Genomic DNA, 18934 nt, shown 5'->3' on the forward strand with positions numbered 1-18934 from the left:
CCAGCTGGAGTATCAATCCTGAAGGAAAAATGTAATAAGCTCTTCTTCTGTAAGTGCCAGCTGTCAAAAACTGTCAGAGTTGGTCAAAGCTTTTTAGTGTTCCAATCAAATCATAAAATGAGTGGAAAGTCACTGTACAAAACCCATTAAGCTATGTTACTAAATGTCCAATGTTACATAAAAACTATAAATAGCTTTGCACTTTTAGGCCTATTTTTCAATTTGTTTTTCTTGAAGTAGTAATGATGTTCTGCTTCAGTTAATAAAATAATTTTGGAGCTGCCTTAGTGTTTAATCCACATACTCTTTCTGTGTGGAATGAAAGCAAGCAATAATCAAAGCAGAATTATAAGCATTCCTTGACGTATCTCTTGCTCACAATTTTAAAAATTAAGAGGACCAAAGATAACAAAGACTGAAAAAACTAGTCACTAGGCTTAATAATCTTACAAATTGACATTCCTTTGGGGAATAAAATGCTGTTTCTGGGAAGGGCATCTAGTCTTTTTCAACTATTTGCAAAGGAATTCATACTCTAAAAGGAACATCACTTACTACTGGCTTAAAAATAACAAGCCAGTAGCCAACTCTAAACAAATACAATGTTCAAAACCTGATTATTAAATTAGTAACGGTTTGTTTCCACACACTGAACACAGTCTTCACTCTTTTAGTACATGGTTGATCCAAGAGTTGATCTAAGGGCCAAGTGAGAATTCTGATAACTGATATTTGTCCAAAAAAGTAGCTAAAGTAAGCTGAGGACCAGTTCGGAACCACTTAATAACATTGAAATACTTCTCTCTTTTTTTTCTTTTTTTTTCTTACAATATGTTAAAAGAAGTTTCTTTCTATACTTTCCCAGTAAGTTCTTCCATACTCGGATGGATCTATTCTGGTGATAGCTCCTAGAAATGCAAGTAATTTCCATGCTAATGAGATTCTCTAATTATCAAGAAAGACAAAAAAAGGGTAGCACACATTCGGGAACAGACACCCAAGGCCATTAATCAAGTTTGTATATTTTGCAAGGGTGGAAACAATTTTTTTCATCAAAATGTTTTTGCTTTGTTTTCTATAGGAAAGCTAAGAAGAAAGAACCCAAGAAGGACATGCTAACCATTTGAAATCTGAGTTTTCAAATCTAAAATAAAGAAAATTTAAAAAGTATATTGAAACTGAAATGAAGTAAAGGGTAGCATATGAATTTAGTGTCTTTAAGGAAAAATTAAAGACATCTTCAGATACCTTGTCCAGATGAAGCAGAGATTTGGAGGCACTTCGACAGTTTCTTATCTCTAAAATAATAATGCCCAGAACCTACTGTGTTAGATTTTTGGTGAAAATAAGCAATAATCTCAAATTTAGTACAGTATTATAGACGAATACTTACTTTAAAAAGATTTAAAATTTACACTACATAAATTTTAAATAGCCATGATATGTGCACCAAGTTTTATTTGCCTTTAAACAATACAAATAGAACAAATATGCCATTCAGAATATTAAGTGTTCTTGAATTGTACAGAAGAAAAAGAAACTGAAGTAAAACTGTAGGAATTGCTGAACTTCAGATAAATGTATCTTCAAAACAAGAGATATTAGTTCCTAAAAGATTTCTCTAAAGTTAAAAAAAGATTAAGAAAAACAATAAGCCACTGGGTTATTATGTCCAAACAAAAACTTACATGTTTCTTAATGGACATGTGTTTACATTTAAAGACAGTAAACTCAGTCTCTTGTCTTATAAAACAGAAGACACCACTGATGTATAAACTAAGTGAAATAATAAAAGCCTCTTTTTCATATTAGACACTTTTAAAACCTAAATCTACCTTAGCATTATTTTCCATGAAAACTTAATAGGGAATGGCTAATCTGAAAGCAAAATGTTCAACAAATCACTTAAAAAAAGAAACACACCATGGGATTTTGCTTATAGCTAGCCAACTACAGCCCCAGACAATGACACATGAGCTCAGAGTATCAGCCGGTCCTCTCCTCCCTCCTGAATTACCTGACCAATGGAAGTTTGGCTTTGTTGTTTCAGAAAGCACTGTTTCTTACATTCCATCAATTGTTCAAAATCATGCCACATTTTTGCTTGTTTCATATTTGGACCATGACTTTCTCGTACAGCTTTTTGTTTTTCCCGGAGTTTCTAGCATAAAAAAAAAATCAAGAATAATTAAATATCATATAGGGATTTACTTCTACTGCTCTAATCAGAAGAATATGGTATGCTTTGTACATCTGATAAGTAATAGCTAAACCAGATAATATATGAAAGCTAAGATGATAAAAGTTAATTAAATTTATGATAGCTCTAAGACAACCTGAAGCTAAAAAGGACAGAAAAATAGAAAAGAAGGGGGAAATAAAGGAAATCAGGAAAGTGGAGCAGTATCATGATATATAAAAAATGCATATTTTGGAAGTCAGAAGACTTGAGTCCCAACCCTGGCTTTGTCACTAGCCATAAGGAAGACAATTTCTCTGGACTGTAGTTTTTTCAACTGTCAATTAAGGTTAATAATAGGAGTAATTATAAAAGCATCTGCTTTATAATACTATTTTTCACATGATAATAGATATAGAAATAATTACAAACTATCATGTGTTATATATGTTATTATTATTAAATATTACATTCTTTCCTGAATCAATATACTCTAAGGGTATGTTCTATGCCCAAATAAATCAAATTGTATGCAAATATTCTTCAAGGAAAAGGTCCAGTGATATTTTAAAAAGGCTCAGATCCTTATCAGAATTATTTTTGTTACTAATAGCCTACAAATATAGTTCCACCTTCCAATACTGTTCTACTTACTGACTAAAATTATAAACAGGAATAGGAACATTTTTCAGTAAACTGCGAACTGTTCTTTGGCTCTGTATTATGGCAAATCAAGGAAGAGTGACAAAGAAAAGATCACACAGAGAGAAAATGAGAGGAAAGAAAAGTAGGAAGGAAAGAAGAGAAAAACAGAGATGACAGGACACACATAAGGAAGCACAGAGTAACAGAAATACACTCACTGACACAGAGTGTGAGAAATCACCAAGAAGGGCAGAAAAACAAGCAAAGACACAAACAGATTACACGGGAACATCCCCATCTTTTCCTCTTTTAGTATGCAGGGTTGATCTAACAGTTGATCTAAGGACACAAGTGAGAAGGCCGGTGGTTGGTACTTGCCCAAATAAGAGGCTAAACTAAACTGAGGCCAGATTCAAAATGCTTATTAAAGACTGCCCTTCCCACCTATGGCTAAGAAAAGTAAAGTTAACAGCAGACAGCAAAACAAAACAGAATGAAGAAAATATAATTTAAATATAAACAGCAAATTTTTGACACAATGCCTGGCATGCAAATACATCTATTTAAGTCTATGTTACAAACAAAGTATCCTACAACAAATATTTTTATCCTCATAAACTAAAACAAAAGTAGTAAGTCAGATCAAGAGTTTTAAGAGTATTGAACACGATTTTAAGATTAAGGTACTACTTAACTGTAACTTTTCTTATATTGGAATAATTGCTTTTTCAAAAATCCTAACAACCTATAAAAGCTATTTAAAGAACCAAAGACAGGATGCGGGCATTGTCTGTATCAGAAATATTAAATTTAATTTGCTTCATAACCACATGTGTTTAAAACCTTTAACTTTATGAATACAACTGACTTTAGTCTATAATTTATTTTTAATGTTACTGTCATGTACTACAGATTTATGGATAGTTGCAATGCACAAAAAATACTTGTCATAGATTTCATTGTTCTTAAAAGGAGGAGGTGGTACAGGAGGGGGAAAGTGACAACTTTGAGTATCATATTCCATAGTACTTGGTAAGGCAAAGTCTAGTATATGATAGTGTGAATTGTAGCACTATAGCTTGGTCTAATTTCAGAAACTCAGGCTGGCCTGAGGAGGTCTATGGATGTCCAGTCTGCTGGTTTGGAAGACTTATGCTATTGTCAGTTTGAAAGCCTAGGTATATTCTGTGTCTGCTTTGAAACTTTAGATCTATTCTAAGAGTGAGAGGATCAAGAAGCTTTGTTTCTTAAGTGATTCAGCCAGACAATCAGGGCATGAGCTAATCAATGGCTCATTTTGCTCAAACATGCTTGATGTCAGACCACTGCTACTGCTTTCCCCTCAAATCTTGCAATATAATAAAACACTACACTGGGAGGGGAAAGAATAATCATATTTAGTCATTAAGTTTGGGTCTATGAAAGCATTCAAGGTTTGGCAAATATTTCTCTATATACAACATCCATTCAGATACTAAACAAATGAAGTGGAGGAATATTTTCATATGAAAAAAGTACATTACTTCACTTAAGAAATATCTGGATGAAAGTCAATTATTGACAATCATACTAAATCCTAAAGCCCCCAAAATCTCTAGTTAAAATACTGTACAAATGTGTGTACAACTTGATTCAAATACATACATTTGAACATGAAAGTATCCAATAGCTAAACTGTACAATGTATTGACTGAAGCAAAGCCATATTGTTAATTTGTACTTTCAGAACAGAAAAGCCTATATGTATATAAAATCACTTCCAGGTTGCAGACTCAAGAATATTAGAACACTGAAATGAGACACTGACATATAATCAGTATTTTTTTTTTCAAGTTTAAATTTAATGACTTTGGTATTAACTATACACATACTAGTAAGTGCTAAGACTTAAAATCTTCCGGTTCAGTTGTGACTCCAGAATAATCAGTATTTTAAAAGAAAAACTGCAGCTAACAATTCCTAACAAATGATAATACAAACTGGACACTCCTATTACAAAAACTAAGAGGAAACTTCAATTTTCAGTAGTGAAACTCAGTAAGAAACAGATAAAATGATGTATAGTGAAGCATGGTTAGCATTCACTATGTAACATGGTCTTAAAATCATTAAAGATTAGAATCAATTAGAGAAATCAGTTAGTCATTTACATCCTGATGGTCAAGGCCCCTACCACCTCTTCCACTAGGAGTGTCTCAGAGAACTGGAAAAACAAAGCTCAATCATACACCCCTATTTTTAGTAGTCCTCATATAAGACTGGCAGGTAGGGAGTGAATATCTTAAGTAAAGTTTTTCGATTATTTTTAACTGAGTCAATGTTTGTAAAGAACTTAGACCAGGCCCTGGCTCATAGTAAGAGCTGTGTGTTTATTAAATAAAATAAATGAGTAAGTTTATACTTATCTTCTAAACAGAGATACCTGGGAATAATGTGAAACTTGTAGTTCATTCATTACATGTGGCATTTTGTTATGCATGAACTTTTTATTTAAAACTAGATTTCCCCCTTCCCCCCCAAATCTATGTGTCTTCACTTTTATAAAAATAAATTTCTAAGGAAGAGTCTTCATTTTTGAAATGGAGTAAGAAAGTTCTAATTTCCCCTATAAACCTTAAAAAAAACTGACAATGACGTAACCATGTCCTGTAAACCTGAATTATGTACACATTAAAAAACAAATATTCTTACCTTTCCAAGATTTTCCTGTTCAGCAATATTTTTGGTATATTGTTCCCTGGGGAGTCAATATAATGATATAGTTTACATTTAGTTCAATTGATTTGATCATACAACTAAATTATAAATCAACATATCTATCTAAATATATTAGATAATACAGTTTAGCGTACTAGAATCAGAATGAAACCCATTATCAAACACTCCCTTTTCTAATCTTTAGTCAGTTCATCTAATAAACAATAATATAAGTTAAAAAAAAAGGCAAAATATCAGGTAAGAAATTAGGTACTATTTCCAGTTAATCTACACTTAAAAAAATAGCAATACATTTGCTTAAATTACCCTTTTTTGGAAAAGGCTTGCAGAAAAGAGAGAGGACACACATTAAAAAAAAAAACAACAATAAATATTATCTAATCCTGCAATCCAACTTCTATGAAGCCTTCCTACAGAAAAACTCTTAAAACTTAATAAAAATAAAAGCAAAGACTATTCACTTCACCATTGCTTACAGTAGTAGAAATCTACAACCAACTAAATGTTGACAGATGGGGAAATGTTTAAATAAATTATGGTACATCCATTCAAAGGAATAATACAGAGTTGTGAAAAAGAGAATGAGGTAGATTTATAAATACTAAACTAGACAGAATTCTAGATAAATGATGTATGGCAATGTAGACAACATTTAATTTTTGTGCACTATACTTGATAATGGTTACTTTTTGTTTTTATAAATATTTCTTTTGTAAGCTAAAAAATTATAAATTTTTAACATAAAAATATAAATAATATCATATGGTATTTTTAAACAAAAGTATAATTATATTTTAAGGCAAAAAGTGAGATTTAAAGTGTTAAGGACAAAGACTGAAGAACGAGGACAACAGAACCAATGATAAGAAGAGAAACTTTAGACCTCAAATTTGTATGGAAAAAGACTATATTTCTGTGAAAAGCTACACAGCAGTACTTAAGAAGAAATTACATAACACAACATTGGGAATCTAAGAAATCATAAATCACAAAGACAAACTCTAACAGCTTAAGTGAAGAAAGATTTGCATTTGTGTAAAAAAGGGAGGTTAATGCCTTTAGAACAGAAAGAATGGCAATCAGAAGTACCCGAAGTCCTTACAGAGATGAAGTGAAGGTAGAATTTGTGCACAAGAATAATAGCAAAAGGGAACAGACCCAGTCTGGATGAACCTTCATTTTGCCCATAAAATTTATGAGACACTAAGTTAATGTTATTTGCCTTTCTAGCTCTCCAATGAAAAACAGCTCAGAGGATATAAATGACGTATTACTCAGAATAATGTATGGTTATAATTAAGAGAACTTTAAATAATTCATTTATTACCCCAGGTCTGAAGAATGTCCAAATTGTTTTAGGATTTCCATTTCTATTTTATCAAGAAATCAATAGGTGCATGCTCATAACACTAACATGTAATTTTATTCAATTGATTTATTCAAGTAGTAATTACAGATCACCTGTTCTATACCAAGCATGCCCTGGGATTTCAAGAAGAAAACAGGGACAAACAGGGTCCTCACTCTTCAGGAACTCATACTATATCATTCCAAAATACTGCTGCAAACATTACGTTGAACTTGAGCTCCTGTGGCATATATTGTTCTCTTTATTTCATAGATGAAAAAGTGATTTATCCAAGGTCACAAAACTAGGAACTGGAAAAATCACGTTAGAAACAAAATTTTATTGAGTCCCTTTCTAGTACTTTGATACATAACATGCTGCCTCTTTAAATAAAATTACATTTTACAGGTGATCTTTCAAAAACAAGCTAATTTCTTAGACCTTTGGCCTTACCAGAAAGTACCATAAAAATAGAAAATGAAATGACATAAAAAATATTGTGTCTATATTAGTAATAAATTTTAAATATGTATCAGTGAGTTTAGAGTATAACTCCATTTTATTCGTAAATATTCTTACCATGTACTTCTCTAGTCAGGGTGCAATATTTTTCTATTGGAAAACTGAGGAATGGTAAAGATTTACAATGATTTTTAAAATAATGGAGACTTCCTTGGAAGTCCAGTGGTTAAGACTTCTCACTCCCAACGCAGGGGCACTGGTTCCATCCCTAGTTGGGAAACTAAGATCCCACATGGTGCACTGTGCGGCCAAAAAATAAATAAATAAAAACGATGAAGAGGAATATCTATCTAGAAAACAGATCAGAAAACCAATAGCTCAGGAGCAATGTTTCCTTCTTTACTAATTATATTGATAACTTTGGAAGAAAAGAAACAATTTCTAAAACTTTTATTTTTCAAGAACAAAATTAACTTCTTACATTAGTGAACATTAGTGAACATTGACTATATAGATTTAATGAGCAAAATTTACATGCAATAAAAGAATTTGAATAAATACATTCAGTATGTTTAATATGCTAGAGTATTACAAATAAAATCCTATTTATAGGATATTTTCAGCCTGGCTTGCATTATATTAAAAAATTTAGACTCTGTAAAATATTCTATTTCTTAGATTCCTCTTTATAATATCAATGTACTGTTGTTGTTCAGTTGCTAAGACATGTCGGACTCTTTGTGACCCCATGCATTGCAGCATGCCAGGTTTTCCCATCTTTCACTATCTCCTTGAGTTTGCTCAAACTCATGTCTATTGAATCATAAATATCAATGTATAAGCTACTAAAAATCTCAACTGCAATCTTGAATAAATGTGAATTCTACACTTCATTTGAGTTCTTATTGAATGGTAAAAGCAAAACATTTGAATTGTGATAAAGGGCCAAAGAAAGTTTATCTTGTTCACTACTGCATTTTTTTCAAAGCTAGCAATTCAACTATAAACATATTTTTAAGGCAGCATTTATTATGTTATAGTATGCTAGGATTACAAAAAGAAAAAATCACCATATAAGGACTAGTAGTATTTATACATTCTTTGTTTCAAAGGCTGGCAACTCTGCAATCACAGAATTTCTAGCTGAAGTGCAGCTGCTCACAATGAGCTCACAATGAGCTGCAACAATGAGCACACCAATGACCAGAGTCCAGGCCATGTGGGACTTTAAAAATAGACTAAATTGAGTGCTTATAAAAAAGCAACTATGAAATTATATGTAATCCTACACGCATACATACTCAGTTGTGTCTGACTCTTTGTGACCCCATGGACTAGAGCCTTCCAGGTTCCTCTGTTCATGGAATTTTCCAGGTAAGAACACTGGAGTGGGTTGTCATTTCCTACTCCAAGGGATTTTCCCAACCCAGGGATCGAACCTGAGTCTCTTGTGTCCCCTGCATTAGCAGGCGGATTGTTTACCACTGCGCCACCTGGGAAGCCCGTATCTATCCCTGAGGAGGGAGTAATGGGGATTAAGTGGCTTAATGGCTATAAGAGTTTCTGTTTCAGGTGATGAAAATGTTTTGGTAATATATAGTGGTGACGGTTGCATAATATTTTGAATGTAATGAATACAACTGATTATACACTTAAAAATGGTTAAAATGGCAAATTTTATGTTATATGTCTTTTGCCACAATAAAAAGTAAGCAAGCAAACAAGAAAAATTATATGTATTCTTACTTAGTCAGGAGGGCTGGAGTACCCAGAGGATGTTCAACAAGATTTAATTCTAAATAATATCTTTACTATTTGCTTATTTAGGTACTCTGTATTATTCCATCTTATCTTCTATAGATGAAAAATTAAGTAACTCAATATAAAAACAACAAAATTACTTGCCTAATTGCTTTTCTTTTTTCTTGTTGATCAGAGGAGACATATGCCTTCATTTCATCAGTAGCACGACAAAGTTGTACTTCTAGGTTCTAAGTGGAAAGACTATGTTTTAGGTTAAGTCCTTGATACAGAAAAATCTCAGAAAAGTTTCTGATCCAATTTTCTTTGTCTTACCTTAATCATACAATTTGTATAATGGTATCTACTTTCTTCTTGAAGACACTCCTCACGGAGCCCTCTGACTTCCTAAAACATAATTTTAAATGGGCAATATTATTGAAAGAATAATTAGATACAGAAAGGATAACCAAATGCACAACAAAAGAAATACTATCAGAGTATTTCCTCTTCTGTGCCAAAACTTTATTGTATCAGGCTAGGTTGCAATCTTTTCTAGATACCATGCATATCACTCTACAACCTATAAAGTTCAATTATTTATTAAGTAACTACTGTGCGCCCAGCTCTGTGTTAGGTGCTGGGGACAGAGAAGTGAACAAGACAGGTCCCTGCTCTCATGCAAGTAGAGGAGACAGATATAAACAAGGAAATGTGTAATGAAGGCAGTTTCAGATGGGGTAAGTGCTATGAAGAAAATTCTGCAGTACAATGTGATAGGGGTATTGAGTGGGCGAAGTTAGACAGGTGATTAGAGAAGACCTCTAGGAGGCAGTAACATTTAGGCTGAGACCTAAAATGGTGAAAGAAAAGGAGAGAGAAAGGCAAAGAGCTGGCAGTAGAGTATCCCAGAGAGAGAAGAATATATGAAAATCTGCCCCTGAGGAGAAAACAGGCTTGGCCTGTTTGAAGTACAAGAAGAAAGCTAGTATATCTGGGGTCTGTGGGTGAGGAGGAGAGCATGTGGATATGAAGTTCATGGAGCAGGTAGGGTCTTGAAAACCAAAATTTTGAAGTTAGATTTTAAGTGCAACAGGAAGCCGTTAGAAGGTGGTTTAAGTGTTGTACCGGTTTCTTTGGCTGCTCTATGGAGAATAAACCTTAGAAAGGCCAGTGTGGAAGGGGAGAGGAGGTTGTAGTTACTGTGGTAGTCAAGGAAAGACATGATGGGGCCTTGACTCTGGCAGTAGGGGTGCAGATGGAGAATTTAGGGTGTGTACATCAAGTTTGAAGAAATAAAAATCTCTGCAGCTTGGTAGACAGACTCAAGGCATGAGGGTAAAGATCTGGGAATCTTTTGACATTGGTGTAGTGAAAACATGCATACAAAGTCAGTTTCTGCCAGGTTGTTAAAATAAGAACTATCTTCTTACCTGCTCTAATTTGGACCGATTGCTTTCAAGGCCCGCGGCACAGCTATCATACTGGGATTTCTTTTCATCACACTCTTGGGTTAATTCCTAGTATGAAAAGGGTGATTGATTGAATAAATAAAAAAACAAAGGCCTAAAAGGTGACTCTGCAACAATACATGCCCTTGTCAGTCTTGTAACTTAACTCTAAGCTTCTTGGCATACTAACGAGTTATTTATACAACAACCAGATATTTGAGCATTATGACAGATGAAGGTGCTGATAAAAAGAATAGCTGCCGTGTATTGAGCTGTGTGCCAGGCTCTCTGTTAGAAGCTGGGGATACAAGAGTGAGCAAAAGAGTCAAAAATCCTTCCTCTCAAGTAATGCTCAGACAAGTAAACAGGCTGAGTGATATGAGAGACAAATGCAAGGTGTTACGGGAGAACATGTGACTCTCATTGGACTTAACCCAGGCTTGGGGATCAGTAGGGGCAATTTCCTGGAGAAACTGATATCTACGCTGAGGTACAAAGGATTAGTAAGAATAGTTAGAAGGGACAGACAAGGAGGAGAGTGTTCAGAAAAAAGGAACACTATGTATGAAGTCTTGGAAGATTAGAGAGAAGAAGGACAATTTAGGATGTATAAGTAATTTATTATACTGGAACACGGCTGGGAAGTGTGAGAAGAAGGGGCTGAAGACTTTGGCAGAGGCCTGATCAGAACTTTGTAAACCATGTTAAGGGTGTTTGAGCTTTACCCTTGACAATAACGAAATCTCACAACAACCCCTTAAGGTATATACTAATATTCCCACATTGTGCTTAGAGAAAGTTCACAGAGGACAAGTATCTTGCAAAAGATTATATGGCTGGAAAGAGGTGTTAGAATTTGAACTCAGGCTGTTTGAGTAGTTTCACACTTTTTTCTAATGTAACATTTTGAAGCAGATAATCTGAAAATTTGCTACCAACAATTAGAAATGCTAAAAGTATCAACAAATGCTTGACAAGGTAGGGTAAGCACCCTTTCAAATTGAGAGCTAACTGAACTCTCAAAGAAGTAAAATGAATTACCAGAGTTAGAAACAAAGGATAACAGCCTGTGGATACCCCTGGTGAAGGGAGTTGGGAGTCAATCTTGATAACAGAATGATTAGAATGGCTAGGCAGGGCAAAAGACCTTGAAATTTGTGAGTAAAGGGTTAACACCAGGCCAGCCTGGGAATGACCTTGGTTTTACATAGCACAGTTTCCTTGGGAACAAGAGAGTTAACATTACTGGGTAATGTTGTGTGGTGCTTCCATTGCTGAATGGGACTGCGTCTGGGTTGGGGTGACGAGCAAAGTACAAAAGATTGGTGGGAAAAAGATGCCATGGCTTTTATGTATCAAAGTGACCTACAGACATCTGAGGCTCTTGTGGTTGACAGTCACATACACCCCAAATAGGAGAAGGGGCAATAGAGGCTATGTACTTGGGTAGTTGCTGGGCCTGTAAATGAGATGGAGATACTATAGTAGACGAAGGACTTTTTTTGTCTCTGAGTCTGATGGACAAACCGATCAGTAAATGTAGCTATGTTGCTCCATCCTAGGTGCCAGGATTCAAGAGACAAAAGCCTACAAAAGATAAGCTCACAATCCAAAACTATAAATATGCAGGGAATAATCACTCCATTATGAGTGAGAATTAGAAGATATAAAACAGCAGGAGTATACCTCCTCTAGCAGAAGAATTGGAGAAGGCAATGGCACCCCACTCCAGTACTCTTGCCTGGAAAATCCATGGACGGAGGAGCCTAGTAGGCTGTGGTCCATGGGGTCGCTAAGAGTCAGACAGGACTGAGCAACTTCACTTTCACTTTTCACTTTCATGCATTGGAGAAGGAAATGGCAACCCACTCCAGTGTTCTTGCCTGGAGAACCCCAGGGATGGGGGAGCCTGGTGGGCTGCCGTCTTTGGGGTCGCACAGAGTTGGACACGACTGAAGCAACTTAGCAGCAGCAGCAGCAGCAGGAGAATACTAGAAATAAATCTATTAAATAAGTATACTTAATACTTTATTAAAGGAGGAACTGAAAATAAAAGACTGAAAAAGGTACAGTGAGTAAAAAAACAGACAAAAATGAAAAAGAAGTCACTGAAATTAAAAACTAAGTAGGTGACACAAATATAAGATTAGTTCAGGAGATAAAAGAATGAATTAGAAAACAGAGCTGAAGAAATTATCAAAAATTCATCACAAAGAGACAAAGAGATGAAAATATGAAAATGAGGTTAAACAACAGTGAACAGAATAAATACAACTAACATATATCTAACAGAATTGCTGAAGAACAGACTAGAAAGACCAGGGGAGAGAATATTTGAAGACATGTAGAATATGTCCAGAATTATTGAGAGACAAAAAGCATGAATTCTAGCTGAGCAAATAACACTAAATCTAAACTTAGATCATGTCAGTGAAATGGGACAACACCAAAGACAAAGACAAAAATAGTAAAACTATCTATAGATTCAAGGGAATCCCTATCAAAATACCAATGGTACTTTTCACAGAACTAGAACAAATAATTATAAAACTTGTATGGAAACACAAAAGACCCTGAGTAGCCAAAGCAATCTTCACAAAGTAGAAGAGAGCTGGAGGCACAACATGCCCTGACCTCAGACTATACTACAAAACTACAGTAATCAAAACAGTGTGATGTCAGCAACAAGAAGAGACACACAGATCAATGGAACAGGAAAAAAACCCAGAAATAAACCCACACACTTATGGTCAACTAATCTATGACAAAGGAAACAAGAATATACAATTGAGAAAAGACAGTCTCTTCAATAAGTGGTGCTGGGAAAACTGGACAACTACATGTAAAAGAATGAAATTAGAACATTTTCTCACACCATGTACAAAAATAAACTCAAAATGGATTAAAGACCTAAATGTAAGAAATCATAAAACTTAGAGAACATAGGTAGAACACTTTCTGACATGAATAAATCATAGCAATATTTTTTGGATCTGTCTCCTAAAACAGTTAAAAAATAGAAGGCCAGAAGAGTCAGGTTTTGTCCAAAGACATACAGATGGTCAACAGGCACATGAAACGATGCTCATCATCATTAACCATCAGAGAAATACAAATCAAAACCACAATGAGGTATCACCTTACACCTGTCAGAATGACTATCACCAAAAAAGACCACAAATAATTTGTTATTCATGAGAATGTGGAGAAAAGGGAACCCTTGTACAGATTTGGTGAGAATGTAAATTGATGCAGCTACCATGGAAAATAGTGTGGAGGTTCCTCAAAAACCTAAAAACAGAACCACCATATGATCCAGCAACTCCATTTCTGAGTATATATCCAAAGAAAACAAAAACATTAATTTGAAAAGATATATGCATGCCAATGTTCACAGCAGTATTATTTACAATAGCCAAGATATGCAAGCAACCAAAATGTCCATCAAGAGATGGATGGAAAAAGAAGATGTGAGATACACACACACACTATGGAATGCTACTTAGTCATTAAAAAGAAAGAAATTTTGCCATTTACAACAACATGGATGAACCTGGAGGGTATTATGCTTAGTGAAATAAGTCAAAAAGAGAAAGACAAACACTATATGATATTACTTATATGTGGAGTCTAAAACAAACTAGTGAATATAACAACAAAAATTAAAACCAATTATAGGGAAGACATTATTTAGAAAGAAATGAGAATTAAATCAATAGCATATCCTTTAACACGACAAGAGAAAAGAGAAAGCAATGAAAATAGTTTTTTTCTGACCAAGTGACTAATGAAGAGGAAAAACAAAGATGGTTTACTTTTGGCAATGATTCTTTATTGAGAGAACTACTAAAAGAAAACAAAACAAGGAAATTTCATTTCAGGAAGAAGGAAACTGAATCCAGAAGTAAGGAATAAAGTACATGAGGCAATGGTAAGAATTGCTAAATATATGGATAAATCTAAATAGGAAATGACTGTATGAAGTAGTAATTATAACAGTAATGACCACCATGACAACCACTTTTAGAGTTGAAGAAACAAAGTGGAAATTAAATACCAGAGGATAAGAACACATGTGTAAGGCAAGAGAGGGTATGAAATCTTTCTGAGGCCCTTGTATTGTTCAGGAGATTAACAATTGTTCAGCTGATTAACTTTAGGCAAGAAAAATGTGCTAAAAATATAAGAGTAAACAATATCAGAACAGGAGTAGAAAAGGAAATGAAGGGAAAAAAGAAGATAAAGAAAACAGGATTGGTACAATGGAAAGTAGAAAAAGAAAAAGAAACAGGAAAAGCACAGTCAATAGGACGTGTAAAACAGAAATAAATTCCAATGTATTAATAATAAGAGAAAATATAAATGGGACTAAACTCACTAATTAAAAGACAAGCTCTCAAACTGGATGTAAGAAACTATATCTACACAAAATCCAACTATATGATATTTAAGAGACTTATATAGGACAAAAATAAGGATGCAGACAGCTGAAAGTAAAGAAAGACATACCAAGCAATACTAAACATAAGAAAGCTGACACACTTATATTAATAGCAAACAAAATAAGACCCTTAGACAAAAAAGCACTGCAAGGAATAAAGAGTCATAAAATAATGATAAAATGAATAATTTACCAAGAAGTGTTCTTTTTTTTTTTAAACCAGAAATCTTTTTCTAAATTGTGGTAAAATACACATAATCTAAAACTTAACTATTTTAACTATTTTTAAGGCTGCAGTTCAAAAGTATTAAAACATTCACGTTATCGTACAACCAATCTCAACTCTTTTTATCTTGCAAAACTTAACCTCTACACCCATTACACCAAAAGTCCCCATTCACCAGGAATTTTTGAACAGCACATTCAAGAACCTTGATCTGATAAACACATGGAGAACCCAGTACTCAACAACTGGAAAATATATTCTTTTCCAGATCAAGTCATTAAAAAAATTATGTTTCGATGCTGTTCTCTCGAAACATCCCACCCTCGCCTTCTCCCACAGAATCCAAAAGTCTGTTCTGTACATCTGTGCCTCTTTTTCTGTTTTGCATATAGGGTTATCATTACCATCTTTCTAAATTCCATATATATGTGTTAGTATACTGTAATGGTCTTTATCTTTCTGGCTTACTTCACTCTGTATAATGGGCTCCAGTTTCATCCATCTCATTAGAACTGATTCAAATGAATTCTTTTTAATGGCTGAGTAATAGTCAATGTATGACAAAAACCACTACAATAGTGTAAAGTAATTAGCCTCCAACTAATAAAAATAAATGAAAAACCAAAACAAAAATTATGTTGGCCTCAGCTCTCTCCATGGTCACCCTTAACTCCTGAAGACTGTGGAGCTACTCTTTAAAAATCCTCAAGGAAAGAAAGCATGATGTAATGATTTTTATGCCCAATCAAGCAGTGATTGAAATATTTAAGGCAACAAACTCTAGAAACGTAAGAACTCATCAGGGAATATTGTTCTTCTAAGCTTTGAGGACTCTACTAGAAAACAAATGAGAGACAATAAAAAGTAGGAAAATGGGTAGGGAGAGGATTAGTAATGAGCACTGAGTCTAACAAGTACAGGTATAATACTAAAGACAAAAGGGAGAACTAGTAGAACTGAAAGTAAATGTTATACGCTCTGACAATGTAGACACGATACATAAAATCTGCAGGGAGGGGAAGGGAAAAAGAAAGTGGAAGGTAGAATGAGTAAGCTGGTTTCTTCAGTAAGCAGTTTTCCCTTGCTGGGGATGGTGGGGAAGGGCAACAGATATAATTTAAAGCTGATGAATCAAGTCATAGTATAAGCATATTACATGTATAAAGGCAAACAGTAAGAAAGACAAATGACCAAAATGAAGTGCTAAAGGAGAGGGAAGAAGAAGTTAGAGGAAAAACATCAATTTCATCACTACTCATAGTGGGAACTAATAGATACTATCAACAGTAATGAAATATTAATGGCGGCATTACAGATACAACCAGTAGAGCAAAACCACAAGCCAGAAAATACAAGAGAGAGACAGAGACAGAGAATGAACAGAGGAATTTATTTTTCTGGGCTTTAAAGTCAGAAGCAAAACATAATAAAGTACACAAAGACCAAATATGTTTGCATATCAATAAATATGAACTGGATAAACTTATTTATTAAAATAAACCTGTCAGATTATATCATATAACAAAACACAATTCAAGATCTATTCAGAGACATACCTAAAACAAAGAAACTTTTTAAAAACTGAAAGCAAAAGATGGGCAAAAGTATAGCAGGTACAGTGAAAACAAAAGGAAGCAGACATTAATATGGCAGAGTTGACTTCTGCCGCTCACCCCAAAAAGCCTTTGTTTTTTCCTAAGAGAGTAGAACAAAGGTGTGGAGAGCAAACTTCAGGAAGCCAATAAATTCATTAATTTTCAGAAAATTTCTAGAAAATACACAAAGAGCTGTTAACATTATTTCTAGGGAGTGTGCTGGGGTGGGATGTAGAGAGAGAAATAATTTCAATTCTTTTCCTTAAATAATTCTTTAGAGTTTGAATTCTTGCCAAGAGCATGGCTTTACTTCCATAAGAAAAAGCAATCAATAAGAAACACTTCAGTGAAATCAATAATTACCATATTATATACGCTAAAACAAGTATTTTAGCTTTAGCAATTACATGTATCATGCCTTTAATAACTTATAATTTAAGGAATAGTTTCTAAAAAACAAACATGAAACTTCAAGATGCTAGCTAATTCCAGATAATTATAAAAGATTTAGATAAAATAAGTTGTACATCCTAAGTTGTGATGCTCCAATTTCCAAATGATTATGAATACTCAATTTATAACAAAATGCAAATACAAGGGAAATGTATTAATACTTCACTATAAAATTTCCTAGATTTTGACAGCTGTCCATTAAAACAAGAAGTGTAAAGTATTTTTTAAGTACTCCTGCACTTTAACAACATGATAGGGGCTTCCCTGGTGGCTCAGTGGTAAAGAATTTGCCTGCCAATACAGGAGACACGGGTTTGATTCCTGATCCAAGGAAGATCCCACTTGCTGCAGAGCAACTAAGCATGTGCGTCACAACTACTGAGCCTGGGAGTCACAGTTACTGAACCCACAAGCGGCAGCTACTGAAACCTGTGCTCCCTAGAGCTGGTGCGCGGCAGCAAGAGAAGCCACCGCAATGAGAAGCCCTCCCACCACAACTAGAGAAAGCCCGTTCACAATGAAGACCCAGCACAGCTATAAAGAAATAAATTAAATTATTTAAAAAATGATAATACATCCATGTAGTTTCAAGTGTTAGATACACTTACACAAGTTAAAAATAAATACCATTCAAAGTAGAGAACAATTAAGAATTTCAGTTACTATTTGGAAATAGCTCAAAGTCAATGAAGTGGCTTTTTTTTCAGTATACTTTTCATTACAAAAGGTTTCTGGGTAAAAACAAACTATACAGGGATGTAGGAGATTGACATATGGAGATAAACAAAATGAACATTAGGGACTCAATAAGGTCACTGAACTCAAACATTTTAAAAAACCAAATGGTTAATAAAAACATGGGCAAGTTCTACACTCTTTTCTTTTTTTTTTTAGACTTTTAAAACTGTGGTAAAATACACATAAAATAAAAATCACAATAAATAAAAATACTTATTTATTATTCTTTGGCTGCATTGGGTCTCAGCTGTGACAAGCTTAGAGTCTCTAGCTGTGGTGCACAGGCTTATTTGCCCTGCCACGTGTGGGATCTTAGTTCCTCAACCAGGGATTGAACCCACACCCATGCACTGGAAGGCAGATTCTTATCTACTGGACCACCAGGGAAGTCCCACTAAACCATATTTAAGTGCACTGTTCAGTGGCGTTAAATATATTCACACTGTTGTACAACCATCACCTCTATCTATCTGCAGAACTCTTTCCATCTTCTAAAATTGAAACTCTGTCCCCATTACTTTTCAACATGGCAGAAGATAGAGATGAAAAGCTTACAGGACTTCGGTGCCCCTTTGATTTGATGAATATGTTAAGAACTGAAGAGCTGTATTATTTGGGGATGGTGGTGAGACAGCTATGTTTCTTTGAAATAGAACAGACAGGAAGTACTTTACATACAGAGAAATCCAGTTAAAACATGTAAAAATGAATTTCAGGTTCTGGTTATATTTTATAATAAAGGACTTTATAGAATTTAGTATATGGTTTTACTTAGAAAATCAATTTGGGGGACTTCCCTGCTGGCCCAGTGGTTAAGACTCTGAGCTCCCAATGCAGGGGGCCCAGGTTCGATCCCTGGTCAGCGAACTAGATCCCACATGCTGCAACTAAGACCTGGTGCAGCCAAATAAATGAATAAATATTTAAAAAAAAAAAAA

General features: G+C 34.3%; 1 protein-coding gene across 2 annotated transcripts in view; it reads right to left on the reverse strand.

Annotated features, from left to right (window-relative positions):
* Positions 1-1421: 1421 nt before the first annotated feature.
* Positions 1422-18934, reverse strand: part of IFT81 (intraflagellar transport 81) — a 209636-nt gene continuing 192123 nt past the window's right edge. For both annotated transcript variants that reach the window (XM_043441060.1, XM_043441068.1), the window contains 5 exons: positions 10526-10612; positions 9429-9500; positions 9258-9343; positions 5516-5561; positions 1422-2161 (listed from right to left, as the gene is read on the reverse strand). In XM_043441060.1, coding sequence (XP_043296995.1) covers positions 1979-2161; positions 5516-5561; positions 9258-9343; positions 9429-9500; positions 10526-10612 — 474 coding nt within the window. In that variant the 3' untranslated portion in view covers positions 1422-1978. The remainder of the gene's footprint in view (positions 2162-5515; positions 5562-9257; positions 9344-9428; positions 9501-10525; positions 10613-18934) is intronic.

Source organism: Cervus canadensis, chromosome 1 (genome assembly GCF_019320065.1).
Source record: "Cervus canadensis isolate Bull #8, Minnesota chromosome 1, ASM1932006v1, whole genome shotgun sequence".
In the NCBI taxonomy this organism is placed as follows: domain Eukaryota; kingdom Metazoa; phylum Chordata; class Mammalia; order Artiodactyla; family Cervidae; genus Cervus; species Cervus canadensis.